This window comes from Megalobrama amblycephala, linkage group LG4 (genome assembly GCF_018812025.1).
Source record: "Megalobrama amblycephala isolate DHTTF-2021 linkage group LG4, ASM1881202v1, whole genome shotgun sequence".
NCBI classification, from domain to species: Eukaryota; Metazoa; Chordata; class Actinopteri; order Cypriniformes; family Xenocyprididae; genus Megalobrama; species Megalobrama amblycephala.
Window position 1 is genome coordinate 50,061,495 of NC_063047.1, and position 15,994 is coordinate 50,077,488.

The 15,994-nt window shown below is 35.0% G+C and overlaps 2 protein-coding genes across 6 annotated transcripts in view; one reads left to right on the forward strand and one right to left on the reverse strand.

Moving 5' to 3' along the window:
- The window catches only part of ganaba (glucosidase II alpha subunit a), a 35,279-nt gene extending 33,075 nt beyond the window's left edge, over positions 1-2,204 (forward strand). For both annotated transcript variants that reach the window (XM_048189788.1, XM_048189789.1), the window contains 2 exons: positions 514-614; positions 802-2,204. In XM_048189788.1, coding sequence (XP_048045745.1) covers positions 514-614; positions 802-911 — 211 coding nt within the window. In that variant the 3' untranslated portion in view covers positions 912-2,204. The remainder of the gene's footprint in view (positions 1-513; positions 615-801) is intronic.
- Positions 2,205-4,555: 2,351 nt separating this feature from the next.
- LOC125267813 (solute carrier family 25 member 45) lies at positions 4,556-15,648 on the reverse strand. 4 transcript variants are annotated; one of them, XM_048189790.1, is made up of 7 exons: positions 15,581-15,648; positions 15,143-15,190; positions 14,844-14,887; positions 14,684-14,755; positions 9,520-9,708; positions 9,201-9,435; positions 4,556-6,275 (listed from the first exon to the last, which is right to left on the reverse strand). In XM_048189790.1, the coding sequence occupies exons 2-7, from the start codon at positions 15,177-15,179 to the stop codon at positions 5,992-5,994; spliced, it is 861 nt and encodes a 286-aa protein (XP_048045747.1). In that variant the 5' UTR covers positions 15,180-15,190; positions 15,581-15,648; the 3' UTR covers positions 4,556-5,991. The 4 variants fall into 4 exon arrangements, with proteins under 4 accessions (XP_048045747.1, XP_048045749.1, XP_048045750.1 ...); XM_048189792.1 differs by lacking the exon at positions 14,684-14,755; XM_048189793.1 differs by lacking the exon at positions 14,844-14,887 and having other exon boundaries at positions 9,520-9,628; positions 15,143-15,641.
- Between the last annotated feature and the right edge of the window lie 346 nt (positions 15,649-15,994).

Here is a 15,994-nt window from a genome sequence, read left to right on the forward strand (position 1 = left end):
GAATATCAATCATGTTGATCACTTTCTTCACTCCAGACGGCCATGTCGTTATGAAAATATTCACGTATTTAAATGCTCAGGTTATATGACAGAACAGCCAATCAGAGTTCTCTCGCTCACCAACGGTGCCGACCAAACCGGTTTAACATGCTTGAAAATAGCCATCAACGGGGTCTGACTTGTGACGACCGCAAAAAAGGAAGCTGACAGACTATCAACGACGGCCCAATGTTGGCCGACTGTCGGCTTGGTGTGTCACAGCCTTTGCAGCATTTTTTGGTATTTAAAAATCGTATAAATAGAATTAAAAGTTACATAAACTTATAACTTTCCATATCACAGAACAGTAAATGTCTCCAACAGTGTTCTAGTGTAATTTTTGATCTACAGGTTTCCATTGTATTTCCACAGCAAAGATTTATCTTATCTGTGGGCAGAAAAGTGCAGTCACACATCATTGCCATGCTGTTCCTCATCTCACACTCATCTGTTGTCTTTTGCTTGTTTTGTCAGAAATCTGTCCCCTGACTCCCAGTTTTCCACTGGCTCCTGGATAGAAAAGATTGTGATCATTGGAGGCAGTCAGCCATCCTCTGTTACTCTGAAAACTGAAGGTCAGTATCACTGTTTTACTGCTACTATTGTGGGTTTTCATATGATAAATTGCTTAGATTATTTTTAAGGACATTTGTATTCACTTTTGTTGCTGTTGTCTAAGTAAATTTGGGTCCTGAAGTAAGACCAGTTAAGATGCACTGATTTTGCACGACATAAGGAATTAATATTTGTGTCTCTTTTCAGATGGTACAGAGTCAACTTTAGAGTTAGAGTTTGACTCTACACGTGCGGTTTTGACTCTGCGTAAGCCAGCGGTCAACGCAGCGGCAGATTGGACTGTACTTTTGCGGTAACACAAGAATGACATGCAAACAACACAAGAAAAGGAAGGCACTTAATGTCACATGACCAGACACAAGCGTTACAAAATAAGAGACCAAACAGAGGATGGGAACATGTAGAGGGAAATTTTGAGAAATCAAATGTTTTTAAGATGATATTTGTATGTGTTGAGATCAATATGAATGCAAACAAATGTAGTTCGTTTGAATGTACAGGACCAGGACATTAAGAGAGGTGTTTGATGACACTCTCTTAAACTATTGTGTGATTTCAGACCGAAATTTTTCATTTAGACATGTGGCATTTCAATTAGCAATTTAATAATTGGTTGAATGAATAATGTAGAAGAGGTTGATTATTGTTTGTACAAATTAGAATTTTTTTTCATCTCAGGGCATGAAGTATTTTGGCATAAAAAAAAAAAAATAAATTTTAACATCCAGAAATGCAGTTTGCACTAAGATATTGTATTGTTTTCATTTTTAAGTTTTCACTGGGCAAGTTTTCAAATCTGTGCATTAGGAAAAATATTAGTGTAAACAAAATTATGAATAGTAAAAAAAATCATATTTTTGAGATGCAAGAACAGCAGTTCTTGCTCTTACACATTTTTCAAGCCACAAGCCATCTCTGCCTAGATATTGTAGGACATTTTATTATGCTTTTCTGATCATCAAAAAGTGTATCAGTTTGGGAGGTGATCTCACCAGACCATGTGCTGATTAATGAGTGAATCTCATGAAACCTGTCCCGCTCGTTTTTCACTCCCAAATCTAATGAAATAGGTCATATTTTATTACATTTTAATAAATATACTTTAGGACCAGTATTTGAATGAAAGGTTAGCAAATTTAAAACCATATTCTCATTGGGAAGGAAATGTGATGTTTTTTTTGTGAAACCGTCCCTATTACTTGGAAGCTCTTAATGAATCATTTGCAAAAATTTAATGACCAATGAAAACTAATTACTAACTTTTTCAGTTGGTAATATTTCAAAATGTATTAATAGATGTGTTATCATATGTATCTTTGTTTACTAGAGCCATCAATGAAGTATTTTGTAGTGAGTTTTTGTTTTTAAAATGGCAAGACTTTGAATAATAGTCAAAGTTAGAAACAGGCCCCTGTAAGTGACTTTGATAATTGTTTGCTGATCTCTGAAATTGCCGGATTTTGTTGAACTTGGAGCAGGTTGATTTTGAAGGATTCAGACTGGTGTGAATAAATGAAAAACGGCTAAGGACACAGAAATAGGATTTGCAAGACAAAACAAGTAATAAACGTGTTGGAAGGAAATAAGGACCCGATGAAATGAGCGTCATCTTTTTTGTTTGGAGTGTGGCTTATTTCAGTTTAAGAAAGTGTTCTTGTATGCACAAACAGGTCATGACTGTTCAACAACAGTATTTTTTTTTTTTTTTTAAATACAGATTTTAAAAGTTAACATTTAAAGGTGCTAAAGAGGATCTTTTGGTCGACTGAGAAACCAAAGACTGTTACTGGGTTTTTGAAATGAGCGCATGCGTAAGAACAACCCCCCTCCTTCACAGCTCACATTTCAAGAGAACGCCTCCTAAAACTCGTGCATGTATTTTTTTACAGTCTATGATTGGAACACGAGTGTTTACCACCGGCATTCGCTGTGTCGTGTTAGTGGATTCATTATGTCGGACTCACCGCAGGTAACTCATGATCTGCAGTTGTTACTCCTGTCTCCTGACAAAAACATTGCATGCGGCGCCTGTGGAGTGTGGAAAGTTACTGGAGCGTGCAGCCGCGCTCGTCTCTCACAAGGAACGTCACGGCAGTGATTGACAAGCCAGAGGGCCAATCGTTTACGCGATGATCGCGTAAACGATTGGCTGATGTTTTTAAGGCCCTACCTTGTGCACAGATGATGTATATTAATATTATTCCTTTCAGTGCACCTAATAAATAGTCTTTTATCAGTTAGTAAAGACAGTTTCAAGTAATATTGCAAAAATGTATAAAACAAAACATCCTCTTTAGCACCTTTAACTACAGTCAATGGCTTGCCATTCAAATATGGTGCACACACACACACACACACACACACACACACACACACAACAAAATCAAAAACAAAAGACAACAGAACTCATTATTATCAGCGATGCTGTCTACACTGGATGTGGCGCGACGCCGGACAGTAAACTGATGACCCGTTCTATTTCTGATGTAATCCAAGCACTCGTGATATTTCTGGCACGAAAAACAAAGTAGACTCTGTGAGACCTTAGACCACATGGCAAAATGTCTGATTTATACAGCAGTTTATGTAAAGCATGTAAAACATGGAATTTATCAAATGGTACACTCATGCACTCATTCATGCATAATATAATAAATATATATTAAAGTAATAATAAAATAAAATGACATTGTGATTACTCATCTTGTAAAATTTGGAAATGTATTGATGAACCTGCGTAATGACTCAAGCTATTATTAATGGAATATGTAATTATGAGAATCTCTCCTAATGAGTATAAATGAGAGAGCATCTTATAATGATGATATATTTCCTCACTTGATAATCACTTAATATCTCATTATGATCACTTGAAGAATCATATTTGTTATCTTGCTGTGGTTGAAACCAGCTCCCGTAGTAACTTAGTAACAATAAACAGGCAGCTGCTTCATGAAGTTTTATTAAATTAAGAAATGTTCCAGTTTCTGCTTAAAATATTGTTAAATACTTTTCTTTGTAAAAACAGATGGTCAAGTAAGAATACGCTTTACAATGCAAGTCTACAGAACACTGCATTTATTCCACATCTTTACACTGAGTTATATTTTTTTTAATAGAGGCTTTTTTTTTATTGAGCAGACTTATACAAGATATTGCAAGTGTTACTCAGTAAAATCGGGCGTCTGACAGGAAATGAAACCGAAAAAGTAGTACTTGGAAAAAGTCAGAGACAAATAAGTCCAGGGCATTGTATTTAGAGGGGTATAACAGCAAAAAATGTGCAGCTTGTATTTTTGTTTAAGGGATAGTTGATTATGATTTCACATTTTTTTTTAACCTTTAGTTAGTGTGTAATGTTGCTGTTTGATCATAAACAACATCTGCAAAGTTACAACACTCAAAGTTCAATGCAAATGAGATATTTTTAAAGAATTCTCTGTTTAAGGACTACAACAAACAGGTGGTAGGGACTACAATGAGCTTCTTCCCGGGTTGGTGACATCACTAACCCTAATATTTACATAAACCCCGCCCCTGAGAACACACAACAAAGGGGGCGGGGTCATGTTGGGCTGCTTTAGAGAAGAGGAAGAGTTGTTGTAGTAGAGTGTTGTTGACATGCCGTCATTGTACGCCGTACTGCTTCACAAACGAGGGTCAATTCAACGCTGGATTTGCACAAAAGATGAACATGACGGCACATGCTAGTGGATGAGTTGATCAACTCCACAGCAACTACATAAATTTATATTTTATACATTTTTGTAACTTCTTCCCGAGTCTCTCCATCAGTGTCGACTCCGGTTTGAACAATGTAAAACTGAACAGTTACTGACGATTCTCCAGCTTTGTTGTTGTTGAGCTGTTAAAGCTCCGCCCTCTTCTGGAAAGGGGGCGGGAGCAGCAGCTCATTTGCATTTAAAGGGACACACACAAAAACGGCGTGTTTTTGCTCACACCCAAATAGGGGCAAATTTGACAAGCTATAATAAATGATCTGTGGGGGATTTTGAGCTGAAACTTCACAGACACATTCTGGAGACACCAGAGACTTATACCGCGTTCCAGGCAACCCATAACCAGCCATGCTGGTTTGTTTACACTCAGGCAGTTTGGTGTGACTTGCCTGGAACGCTACAAAGTCGTGAGTTGTGGTTTGAAGTTGTGACTTACGGGCTCAAAAACCTGCCTGGAACACAGCATTGTATTACATCATGTAAAACCGGCATTATAGATCCCTTTTAAAAAAATTAATTGTTTATAATTTAGCAGTAAAGCTGTTTTAATCATTTTAGGACTATTGCTGTTCTGGATCAATAAACCTCTAGTTATGTTTTATCTAAATATTTCCCAGTGGTGACGTTTGGGTCCTTTGCAAATAGTTCTTTCACATCTCTTCCTGGTATCCATGAATGTACAAACGTTGCAGGTTTTACCAGATTAACACATTCATGACAGGTTTAATAAGCAATTTTAGCACACTAGTTAATGTTAACACAAAATATGCTAACCAGCACATAATACAAATACAAATTTGTGGTTTCAAATTTGCCTTTTGGCAGCTATGCTTAATTGGCCTCCTTATCCATATATCCACTCATTGACTTCAGCGAAATTTCGTGAGCAAAAAAGGTTCATTGTCTATTGAAAATATAAGGTAGAGATGTACGAGCTCACACAGAAATCACTCTCAAACCAAGCAGCTTTCTGTTGGTTTCCCGTTCACACAGATTCCTATTGAAATTACTGGATTTTGCCAGGAAAATTTCACTGAGCAAAAAATTGCTAAATAAATGTAACTAATAATAATAAGACACTGACTGGTTGTTAGCTTCTAGTATAATGAGGTAACCTTCAGAAAGAGTCACTGAATGAATCGTGAACCGTATCAAAACATTCAAGTCACTGGGATAAATCAAAATCAGCACCATTATGATGTCAACAGCTTATGCAAAGGCACTATCGAGCGCTGCAGTGATGATGTATTTTTGTATCTGGTTCCCTCGACAAATAGGATTCTTCCCATGGGTTTTGGATTATTGCAGAAAATAAACTCTGTGACTCTGTAAAAACGTTTATGATCCTTGCATGCTTTGTTCATCATGATAATCTTCATAAATTAGTTCTGAAACCTAATTACAATCGCCAGAAGTAAAAAGCTAAACGTAGGCTATAAATGATGAACTACACCACAGTCACATGACTTCAACATCACCACCATTAAGCTTTTTCCCCTGAAAGTTTGTGTTAGAATAGTTGGTAAGACAATTATTAAAGCATTGAGGCTGGTAAAACCCATCGACTTCAGGACGATGCAACCAGGAGTGCTAAAAAAGAAATGGCCTACAAAAACACATCATATCCCTGCAGCGCTCAGTCCTGGGAGGAGTCAGTCATGGCTCTCATTAGCATCTCAAAGCTGAGGAAGGTCACAGCGTTGACAGGAAACGCTCTCACGCTGTTCAGAAGGAGGCCTTTGAAGAACACTCTCACGCCCTCTTCACGCACACTCACAGTAATGCAGTGCAGCAGACCGCTGTACACTCGCCCGCCGCCTCCAGACATCTGCAGTCGAGCCTTGACCACGTCCATAGGTGTGGCGCAGGCCCATGTGACCACACCAGCAACACCACCGGCCACCAGCACAGCGTCGTTACCTAAAGGGCACATGATAATATTATTACTCAATTTATCACTATGAAAACAATGGCAGTTTAATAACTTAGCCAATTTGCCATTCCAACCAGTCATCACAAATCACAGAACAGAATAAACTTACAAATATAATATACTATATGTATATCAATAATCCATGAATATAAATAAGCAGGCTCGGGTAACCCCACTGCTTAAGAAACCCACATTAAACACGTCTCTTGTAGACAGCTACAGACCTGTTTCTCTCCTACCATTCATAGGAAAAACACTTGAACGAGTTGTTTTCAACCAGGTGTCATCTTTCCTCTCACAGAGCAACCAATTGGATGTCAATCAATCTGGTTTCAAGAGTGGCCACTCGACTGAGACTGCACTGCTGTCGGTCACTGAATCCCTGCGGATTGCAAAGGCTGATTCCAAATCATCAGTTCTCATTCTGCTCGATCTATCTGCTGCCTTTGACACGGTGAATCATCAGATCCTCCTGTCCACCCTCTCATCACTGGGCATCACAGGTACTCCGCTTCTCTGGTTTGAATCCTATCTCACAGGAAGGTCTTTCAGGGTTGCCTGGAGAGGGGAGGTATCCAAAGCTCATCAACTGACCACGGGTGTTCCTCAGGGTTCAGTTCTTGGACCCCTCCTCTTCTCCATTTACACTACATCACTTGGTCCCATCATTCAGGCACATGGTTTCTCCTACCATTGCTATGCTGATGACACACAACTCTTCCTTTCATTCCAACCAGATGATCCCACAGTAGCTGCACGAATCTCAAGCTGTCTGGCGGGCATCTCGGCATGGATGAAAGAACATCATCTACAGCTCAACCTGGCTAAGACTGAGCTTCTCGTCTTCCCTGCCAATCCGACTCTAAATCACGATTTCAGCATCCAGCTAGGTACATCCTCAATTACCCCGTCAAATTCGGCCAGAAATCTTGGAGTAATCCTTGATGACCAACTCTCCTTCAAAGACCACATTGCAAAGACAGCTCGGTCATGCAGATTTGCACTATACAACATCAGGAAAATCAGGCCCTTTCTAACAGAACATGCAACACAACTTCTGGTCCAGGCCCTGGTCATTTCTAGGCTTGATTACTGCAATGCTCTTCTGGCTGGACTGCCATCATGCACAATCAAGCCTCTACAAATGATTCAGAACGCAGCAGCACGTCTCGTCTTCAACGAGCCCAAAAGAGCCCACGTCACGCCTCTCTTCATCTCTCTTCACTGGCTACCACTTGCTGTTCGCATCAAATTCAAGGCGTTGACGCTTGCTTACAGATCTGCCACAGGCTCAGCACCCTCCTACTTCCACTCACTCTTACGAGTCTACACTCCTACCAGAAACCTACGCTCATTAAAGGAGCGAAGGCTTGTGGTACCATCACAGAGAGGCACAAAATCACTCTCCAGAACGTTCTCGTTCACTGTTCCTTGCTGGTGGAATGATCTTCCTGCCTCCATCCGGAATGCGGAATCCCTGGCAATATTCAAAAGACAGCTGAAAACCCATCTCTTTCGTGAGCACTTAACCTCATCTTAAAAAAAAAAAAAAAAAAAAAAAAAAAAAAAAACCTTCTTATTCCTATCCTTTCACTTCCTCTAATCCCTCTCTATTGTATTTTAGGATAATCTGAGCACTGCCTATAACTTGTATTATGAGCACTTCTTGTCTATTTGCCTCGTCATGACGACTCGCTTGTTGTATTCCTCACTTGTAAGTCGCTTTGGATAAAAGCGTCTGCCAAATGAATAAATGTAAATGTAAATGTAAATATGTATATTTTTTATATATAAAATATTTTATAGTAATATATTTTATTAAATTTTTTTGTACATATAAACGTACAAATATATTAACAAAAATTATAATATTACATTATTACATATATTATATGTATATTAATATACCTTAAACAAATTATTTTATTTAATATAAAGTCAAATACAAACTTACGAATATACTAATATATAATATACTATATAATATATAGAACATAAAGCCATTAATAAAACAAATGAGAATATTATACTATATGTATATTAATATACCATAAATATTTTATACAATACTTCATAAATGTAAACTTAAATTATTTTATACTATTTCATTAATATATCATATACTTAATCTACAAATATACTAACAAATTATATTACATGTATATTAATATCATAAACAAATTAATATTGGATTAAATTTATTAATATTTAATAAATTTATAATAATTTCTCAAAATGTAAAACATTTGAATAATTTCTACATTATATATATATATAAACCATAAATACAAACTTACAAATATACTAGTATATTATAATATTCACATACTATGCAATATTTAGAACATACAGCCATTAATATAAATATTAATATACTATACTGTATGTATATTAATATACCATAAATACAATAAATGTAAACTTACATTATTTTATACTATTTCATTAATATACCATATCATCTTCCAAATATACTAACATTAATTATATTACATACAGTGTTATATGTATATTAATATATCGTAAACATAAATTAATATTTTATTAAACTTACTCAAAATTTAAAAAATTTAATAATTTGTATATTTTATACATATTTATACATGCATATATAATATATAACACACTTATTTGTAACAAAGCCATAAATACAAACTTACAAATATACTAATATATATTATAATATACATATACTATTAATATATACTACAGCCATTACTATAAAAAATATGATAATATACTGTATGCATATTAATATACCATAAATTTAAATTCGGTACTTTATATACCTTAAATGTAAACTTACAAATATAACATAATAATGTATAATATACATATACTAAATAAAAATAAATGTAATACACAGCCATTAATATAAACGTTAATGTATGAATATTTATTTCTTCATTCACCTGGCCGCTTCCCTTTCTCAGTCAGCATCCTGCAGGTGAACTCGTACGGCAGGAAGTAAAGTCCATAACACGGCACGTCTCGTAGGGCGAGAGCCCCCATTCCTCTGAACAGCCCTTTGACCCCGTCCTCTCTTAAGATCACAGCTACACAATGTGTGGGGCCTCTGTATTTATTCCCTGTCGTCTGGCTCTGCAGACGCACTTTGACCAGGTCTATCGGAGCTGTAACAAACAACTGTCAGAGAGGATCAAAACAGCACAAATTAGTGACATGAAAAGTGCTCTTTTGGAGTTTTGCTGGACTGATCCTCAGACGTGCCTGTGTTAGACCTGAGAAGCACCCGGCCGTGAAGACAGCTGTGAGTGGCGAGTGCTTGCTGTGGTCAGAGCTGCTGCGGTGAGACTGGTCAAGGTAATCCAGAGCATTACTGTAGGAACCAAAGACCACAGCGTTGCTAAGGGCAACAGAGAGGACAGGAAATGACATGCCCTTAAAAAATCCATGGAACTGGTGAATAAAGCAAAAAGAAGATCTGTCATTAAAGTGATTAACTTTTTGTTATCCATACACAACCATTACTATTTTTTTATATCTCTCATGCACAAGGCTGCATTTATTTAGTCAACATTGTGAAACATCGTATCAGTTTTAAATAACGTCTTCTATTTGAATGTATTTTCTATGGAAGAGGATTAGGGCCAAGCAATAATAAAAAAATAAAACCATCTCAAGATTAAAGTTGTTAAATTTCGAGAAAAAAGTCGAAATAAAATGTTGAGAATAAACTCATTAAATTACGAGAAAAAACTTGTTAAATTTCAAGAAAAAAGTCGAGATAAAATGTTGAGATTAAACTCATTAAATTATGAGAAAAAAACGTTAAATTACAAGAACAAATTTGTTAAATTATGAGAAAAATGTCATTAAATTTCGAGAAAAAAGTTGTTAAATTACAAGAACAAATTTGTTAAATTATGAGAAAAATGTCATTAAATTTCGAGAAAAAAGTCGAGATAAAATGTTTAGAATAAAGTCATTAAATTATGAGAATAAAGTCATTAAATTACAAGAAAAAAGTAGTTAAATTATGAGAACAAATTCGTAATTTAACGAATTTGTTCTCGTAATTTAACGACTTTTTTCTCATAATTTAATGACTTTATTCTCAACATTTTATCTCGACTTTTTTCTCGTAATTTAACAAGTTTATTCTCAACATTTTATCTCGACTTTTTTCTCAAAATTTAACGAGTTTTTTCTCGTAATTTAACAAGTTTATTCTCAACATTTAATCTCGACTTTTTTCTCTAAATTTAACGACTTTTTTCTCGTAATTTAACGAGTTTATTCTCAACATTTTATCTCGACTTTTTTCTCAAAATTTAACAACTTTTTTCTCGTAATTTAAGGACTTTATTCTCAACATTTTATCTCGACTTTTCTCAAAATTTAACGTTTTTTTTTCTCGAAATTTAACGACTTTTTTCTCATAATTTAAGGACATTATTCTCAACATTTTATCTTGACTTTTTTCTCAAAATTTAACGTTTTTTTTTCTCGTTATTTAACGAGTTTATTCTCAACAATTTATCTCAACTTTTTTCTCGAAATTTAACAAGTTTTTTCCCATAATTTAACGAGTTTACTCTCAACATTTTATCTCGACTTTTTTCTCGAAATTTAACGACTTTTTTCTCGTAATTTAACGAGTTTATTCTCAACATTTTATCTCGACTTTTTTCTCGAAATTTAACGCTTTTTTTTCTCGTAATTTAATGACTTTATTCTCAACAATTTATCTCGACTTTTTTCTCGAAATTTAACGAGTTTTTTCTCGTAATTTAACGAGTTTATTCTCAACAATTTATCTCGACTTTTTTCTCGAAATTTAACAAGTTTTTTCTCGTAATTTAACGAGTTTATTCTCAACATTTTATCTCGACTTTTTTCCTCGAAATTTAACGTTTTTTTTCTCGTAATTTAACGAGTTTATTCTCAACAATTTATCTACACTTTTTTCTCGAAATGTAACGATTTTTTTCTCGTAATTTAACGAGTTTATTCTCAACATTTTATCTCGACTTTTTTCTCGAAATTTAACGACTTTTTTCTCGTAATTTTACGACTTTTTTCTCGTAATTTAACAAGTTTATTCTCAACAATTTATCTCGACTTTTTTCTCGAAATTTAACGAGTTTTTTCTCGTAATTTAACGAGTTTATTCTCAACATTTTATCTCGACTTTTTTCTCGAAATTTAACAAGTTTATTCTCAACAATTTATCTCGACTTTTTTCTCGAAATTTAACGAGTTTTTTCTCGTAATTTAACGAGTTTATTCTCAACAATTTATCTACACTTTTTTCTCGAAATTTAACGAGTTTTTTCTCGTAATTTAACAAGTTTATTCTCAACATTTTATCTCGACTTTTTTCACGAAATTTAACGACTTTTTTCTCGTAATTTTACGACTTTTTTCTCGAAATTTAACAAGTTTATTCTCAACAATTTATCTCGACTTTTTTCTCGAAATTTAACGAGTTTTTTCTCGTAATTTAACGAGTTTATTCTCAACATTTTATCTCGACTTTTTTCTCGAAATTTAACAAGTTTATTCTCAACATTTTATCTCGACTTTTTTCTCAAAATTTAACGTTTTTTTTTTCTCGTAATTTAACGAGTTTATTCTCAACATTTTATCTCGACTTTTTTCTCAAAATTTAACAACTTTTTTCTCGTAATTTAAGGACTTTATTCTCAACATTTTATCTCGACTTTTCTCAAAATTTAACGTTTTTTTTTCTCGAAATTTAACGACTTTTTTCTCATAATTTAAGGACATTATTCTCAACATTTTATCTTGACTTTTTTCTCAAAATTTAACGTTTTTTTTTCTCGTTATTTAACGAGTTTATTCTCAACAATTTATCTCAACTTTTTTCTCGAAATTTAACAAGTTTTTTCCCATAATTTAACGAGTTTACTCTCAACATTTTATCTCGACTTTTTTCTCGAAATTTAACGACTTTTTTCTCGTAATTTAACGAGTTTATTCTCAACATTTTATCTCGACTTTTTTCTCGAAATTTAACGCTTTTTTTTCTCGTAATTTAATGACTTTATTCTCAACAATTTATCTCGACTTTTTTCTCGAAATTTAACGAGTTTTTTCTCGTAATTTAACGAGTTTATTCTCAACAATTTATCTACACTTTTTTCTCGAAATTTAACGAGTTTTTTCTCGTAATTTAACGAGTTTATTCTCAACATTTTATCTCGACTTTTTTCCTCGAAATTTAACGTTTTTTTTCTCGTAATTTAACGAGTTTATTCTCAACAATTTATCTACTTTTTTCTCGAAATTTAACGACTTTTTTCTCGTAATTTAACGAGTTTATTCTCAACAATTTATCTACACTTTTTTCTCGAAATTTAACGAGTTTTTTCTCGTAATTTAACGAGTTTATTCTCAACATTTTATCTCGACTTTTTTCTCGAAATTTAACGACTTTTTTCTCGTAATTTTACGACTTTTTTCTCGTAATTTAACAAGTTTATTCTCAACAATTTATCTCGACTTTTTTCTCGAAATTTAACGAGTTTTTTCTCGTAATTTAACGAGTTTATTCTCAACATTTTATCTCGACTTTTTCCTCAAAATTTAATGGCATTTTTCTCGTAATTTAACAAGTTTATTCTCAACATTTTATCTCAACTTTTTTCTCGAAATTTAACGAGTTTTTTCTCGAAATTTAACAACTTTAATCTTGAGATGTTTTTATTTTTTTATTATTGCTTGGCCCTAATCCTCTTCCGTAATTTTCAAATGTAATTTTCAGCATCATCAGTTTTTGGTGTCACATGAACCTTCAGAAATCAGTATAATATGCTGATTTGCTGCTCAAGAAACATTTCTGATTATTATCAATGCTGAAAACAGTTGTAACATTATAAATGCCTTTACTGTCACTTTTGATCAATTTAATGCATCCTTACTGAATAAAAATATTCATTTCAACAACAAAAAATCTTACTAACCCCAAATTTTTGAGCGGTAGTGCATGCAGCATAAAGCAGCATAAAGGACTGAAAGCTCTCAGATTTCATCAAAAAGATCTTCATTTGTGTTCTGAAGTATGAGCGTGAATAATTAATAACAGAATTTTCATTTTTGGGTGAACTAACCCTTTAAGACTCAATGTCGGTTCTTCATAATGAAAATCGAGTTAAAGAGCGTCAAAGATGTCTATTTACAACATGTTTTTGAAGCGTTGATCATTGTAGCCAATCACAGACATATCTGTTGAGCGTGTGAACACAATGGCCAATAGACACTATATTTGAAACCAAAGGGATGCAAACTTTTTGAATACAATGATTGGTGTAACTTATTTTGTCTTGCGGTAAATATGTAAATATAACATGATAAATTAACTGATAAATTCTTGCCACAACATACACCGATCAGGCATAACATTATGAGCACTGACAGGTGAAGTGAATAACACTGATGATCTCTTCATCACGGCACCTGTTAGTGGGTGGATATATTAAGCAGCAAGGGAACATTTTGTCCTCAAAGTTGATGTGTTAGAAGCAGGAAAATGGGCAAGCGTAAGGATTTGAGAGTTTGACAAGGACCAAATTGTGATGGCTAGACGACTGGATCAGAGCATCTCCAAAACTGCAGCTCTTGTGGGGTGTTCCCGGTCTGCAGTGGTCAGTATCTATCAAAAGTGCTCCAAGGAAGGAACAGTGGAGAACCGGCGACAGGGTCATGGGCGGCCAAGGTGGGGAGCGAAGGCTGGTCCGTGTGGTCCGATCCAACAGACGAGCTGCTGTAGCTCAAATTGCTCTAGATGTTAATGCTGGTTCTGATAGAAAGGTGTCAGAATACACAGTGCATCACAGTTTGTTGCGTATGGAGCTGCATAGCTGCAGACCAGTCAGGGTGCCCATGCTGACCCCTGTCCACCACCGAAAGAGCCAACAGTGGACACGTGAACATCAGAACTGGACCACGGAGCAATGGAAGAAGGTGACTCATGGTGACCACCTTGCAACTTACAGGACTTAAAGGATCTGCTGCTAACATCTTGGTGTCAGATACCACAGCACACCTTCAGGGGTCTAGAGGAGTCCATGCCTCGACGGGTCAGGGCTGTTTTGGCAGCAAAAGAGGGACCAACACAATATTAGGAAGGTGGTCATAATGTTATGCCTGATTGGTGTATCAGCCTAAGAGTTTATCCCTATGTAGCATAAAGAAGCATTTACATTTTTGTACAGAATTATTACAAATGCTGAGTAATAACAATGAACATTGTTGTGCCGAATTCTGTGACCCTAGTAGGTGCTGTATTGAGCTAATCCGACCTACTCCTAATCCCAATCCCAATCCTAACCCTACCATCACTACAGCGCCTATATATATATATATGAATTGATTTCCTTATTGCACAATGTAGTGTTTGAAGACTTACTCCTTCATGTGTGTATGTTTTGACCACACAATCAAATATCCCTCTATACACAGACTGGGTCTGCAAGCGCACCTATGACCAAAACAAAGATATTATGTACTAATCAGCTGTGTCAGTGATTGAAAAGCACAAAATCACACCTGCTGACAAGGAAACTCACCTTTACTGTGTCCAAAGGGTGTCCAACAAATAAACCAACAGCACCTAACACCACATATGATTAACCCTTTGTGAATCATTTACCAGTTTGCAATCTGAAACTGTGAATCATTTATAATAGAGTATCACAGTAAAGAGATGTATGGTATTTTGATATATAGGCTAGCATTTTAATTCAAGGTATGGAGTAAGAAACTATGTAAAGAATATCATGATACTAACATGTTGTTTGGAACTTTTTAGTCAATCGAGCAGATTCAAAGTCAAAGCAAATGAAGACAAAGTTAAGAATTAGTTTACCTGAAATCCATCCCGCGATGAACTCCACAAACGGCATGGCACATTTACCTGTTAAAATATACTAACTAATAAATGCATAACACTTTTCCAAAGTAAATGAATCCACGGTTCTATGCGTGTGAAAAGCTCGCGCAGTAAAGGAAACCAATGGACCCGAACCCCTGCCAAAGTTCAGCCCACGGGCTAATACATGATCCTCAGCACAACAAACACACTGAAACATCTCTTCTGTAGAATAATGCTCGAGCACAAAAACGGATATCTCCAAGCTTGTGCCTAATTTCGCAACAAAACATTCTTGTGTCCATTTTATCCCACAGATCCAAGCACTTTTGGCCAGAACTCTTCTTGCTTCAATAAGCGGTGCTTTAAGGAGCGACTGCAATGACTCTGGCCTTTCTTGAACTCAACGAATCCGCATTATTTGAAGAAACTTACCTCACTGATGCTGCTAAAAAGGTAAATAGAGAGAGATGAGAGAGTTTGTGTGTTTTTTAAGAGTCTCTACTGCCGTCTGGTGGTGATAATGTACCTTGACAGATGTTTATAATGCTAATTATTCATGTCATCTACTCCCAAGAATGATATTCCCTTTTCTCTTAAATAAATAAATAATAATAATAATAATTAAAAAATAATGCAGGAAAATGTCGAGTCTGAATAAGTCAAGCCATTTTTCTTCCACCAGTATTAATGTTAGAAGATGAAACGCTTGATCACAAATGCTTTTTTGTTCACATTTTAATTTCTGGGGAATAAACTGGATCTTACATCAATTGCTAAAATGTATATCATCATATTCACATTTGCATTGTAATTAGCATTTTGCATTCCAAGCATTTTAAATAAATG

Excerpts from the sequence above, each read along its gene's own strand:
- LOC125267813 (XM_048189790.1), bottom strand. The coding sequence starts at position 15,179 with ATGCCGTTTGTGGAGTTCATCGCGGGATGGATTTCAG. Across the intron at positions 14,756-14,843 it reads ACCCTTTGGACACAGTAAAG|GTGCGCTTGCAGACCCAGTC; the intron begins GTGAGTTTCCTT and ends TTTTGGTCATAG. Across the intron at positions 9,436-9,519 it reads GCTTCTCAGGTCTAACACAG|TTGTTTGTTACAGCTCCGAT; the intron begins GCACGTCTGAGG and ends CCTCTCTGACAG.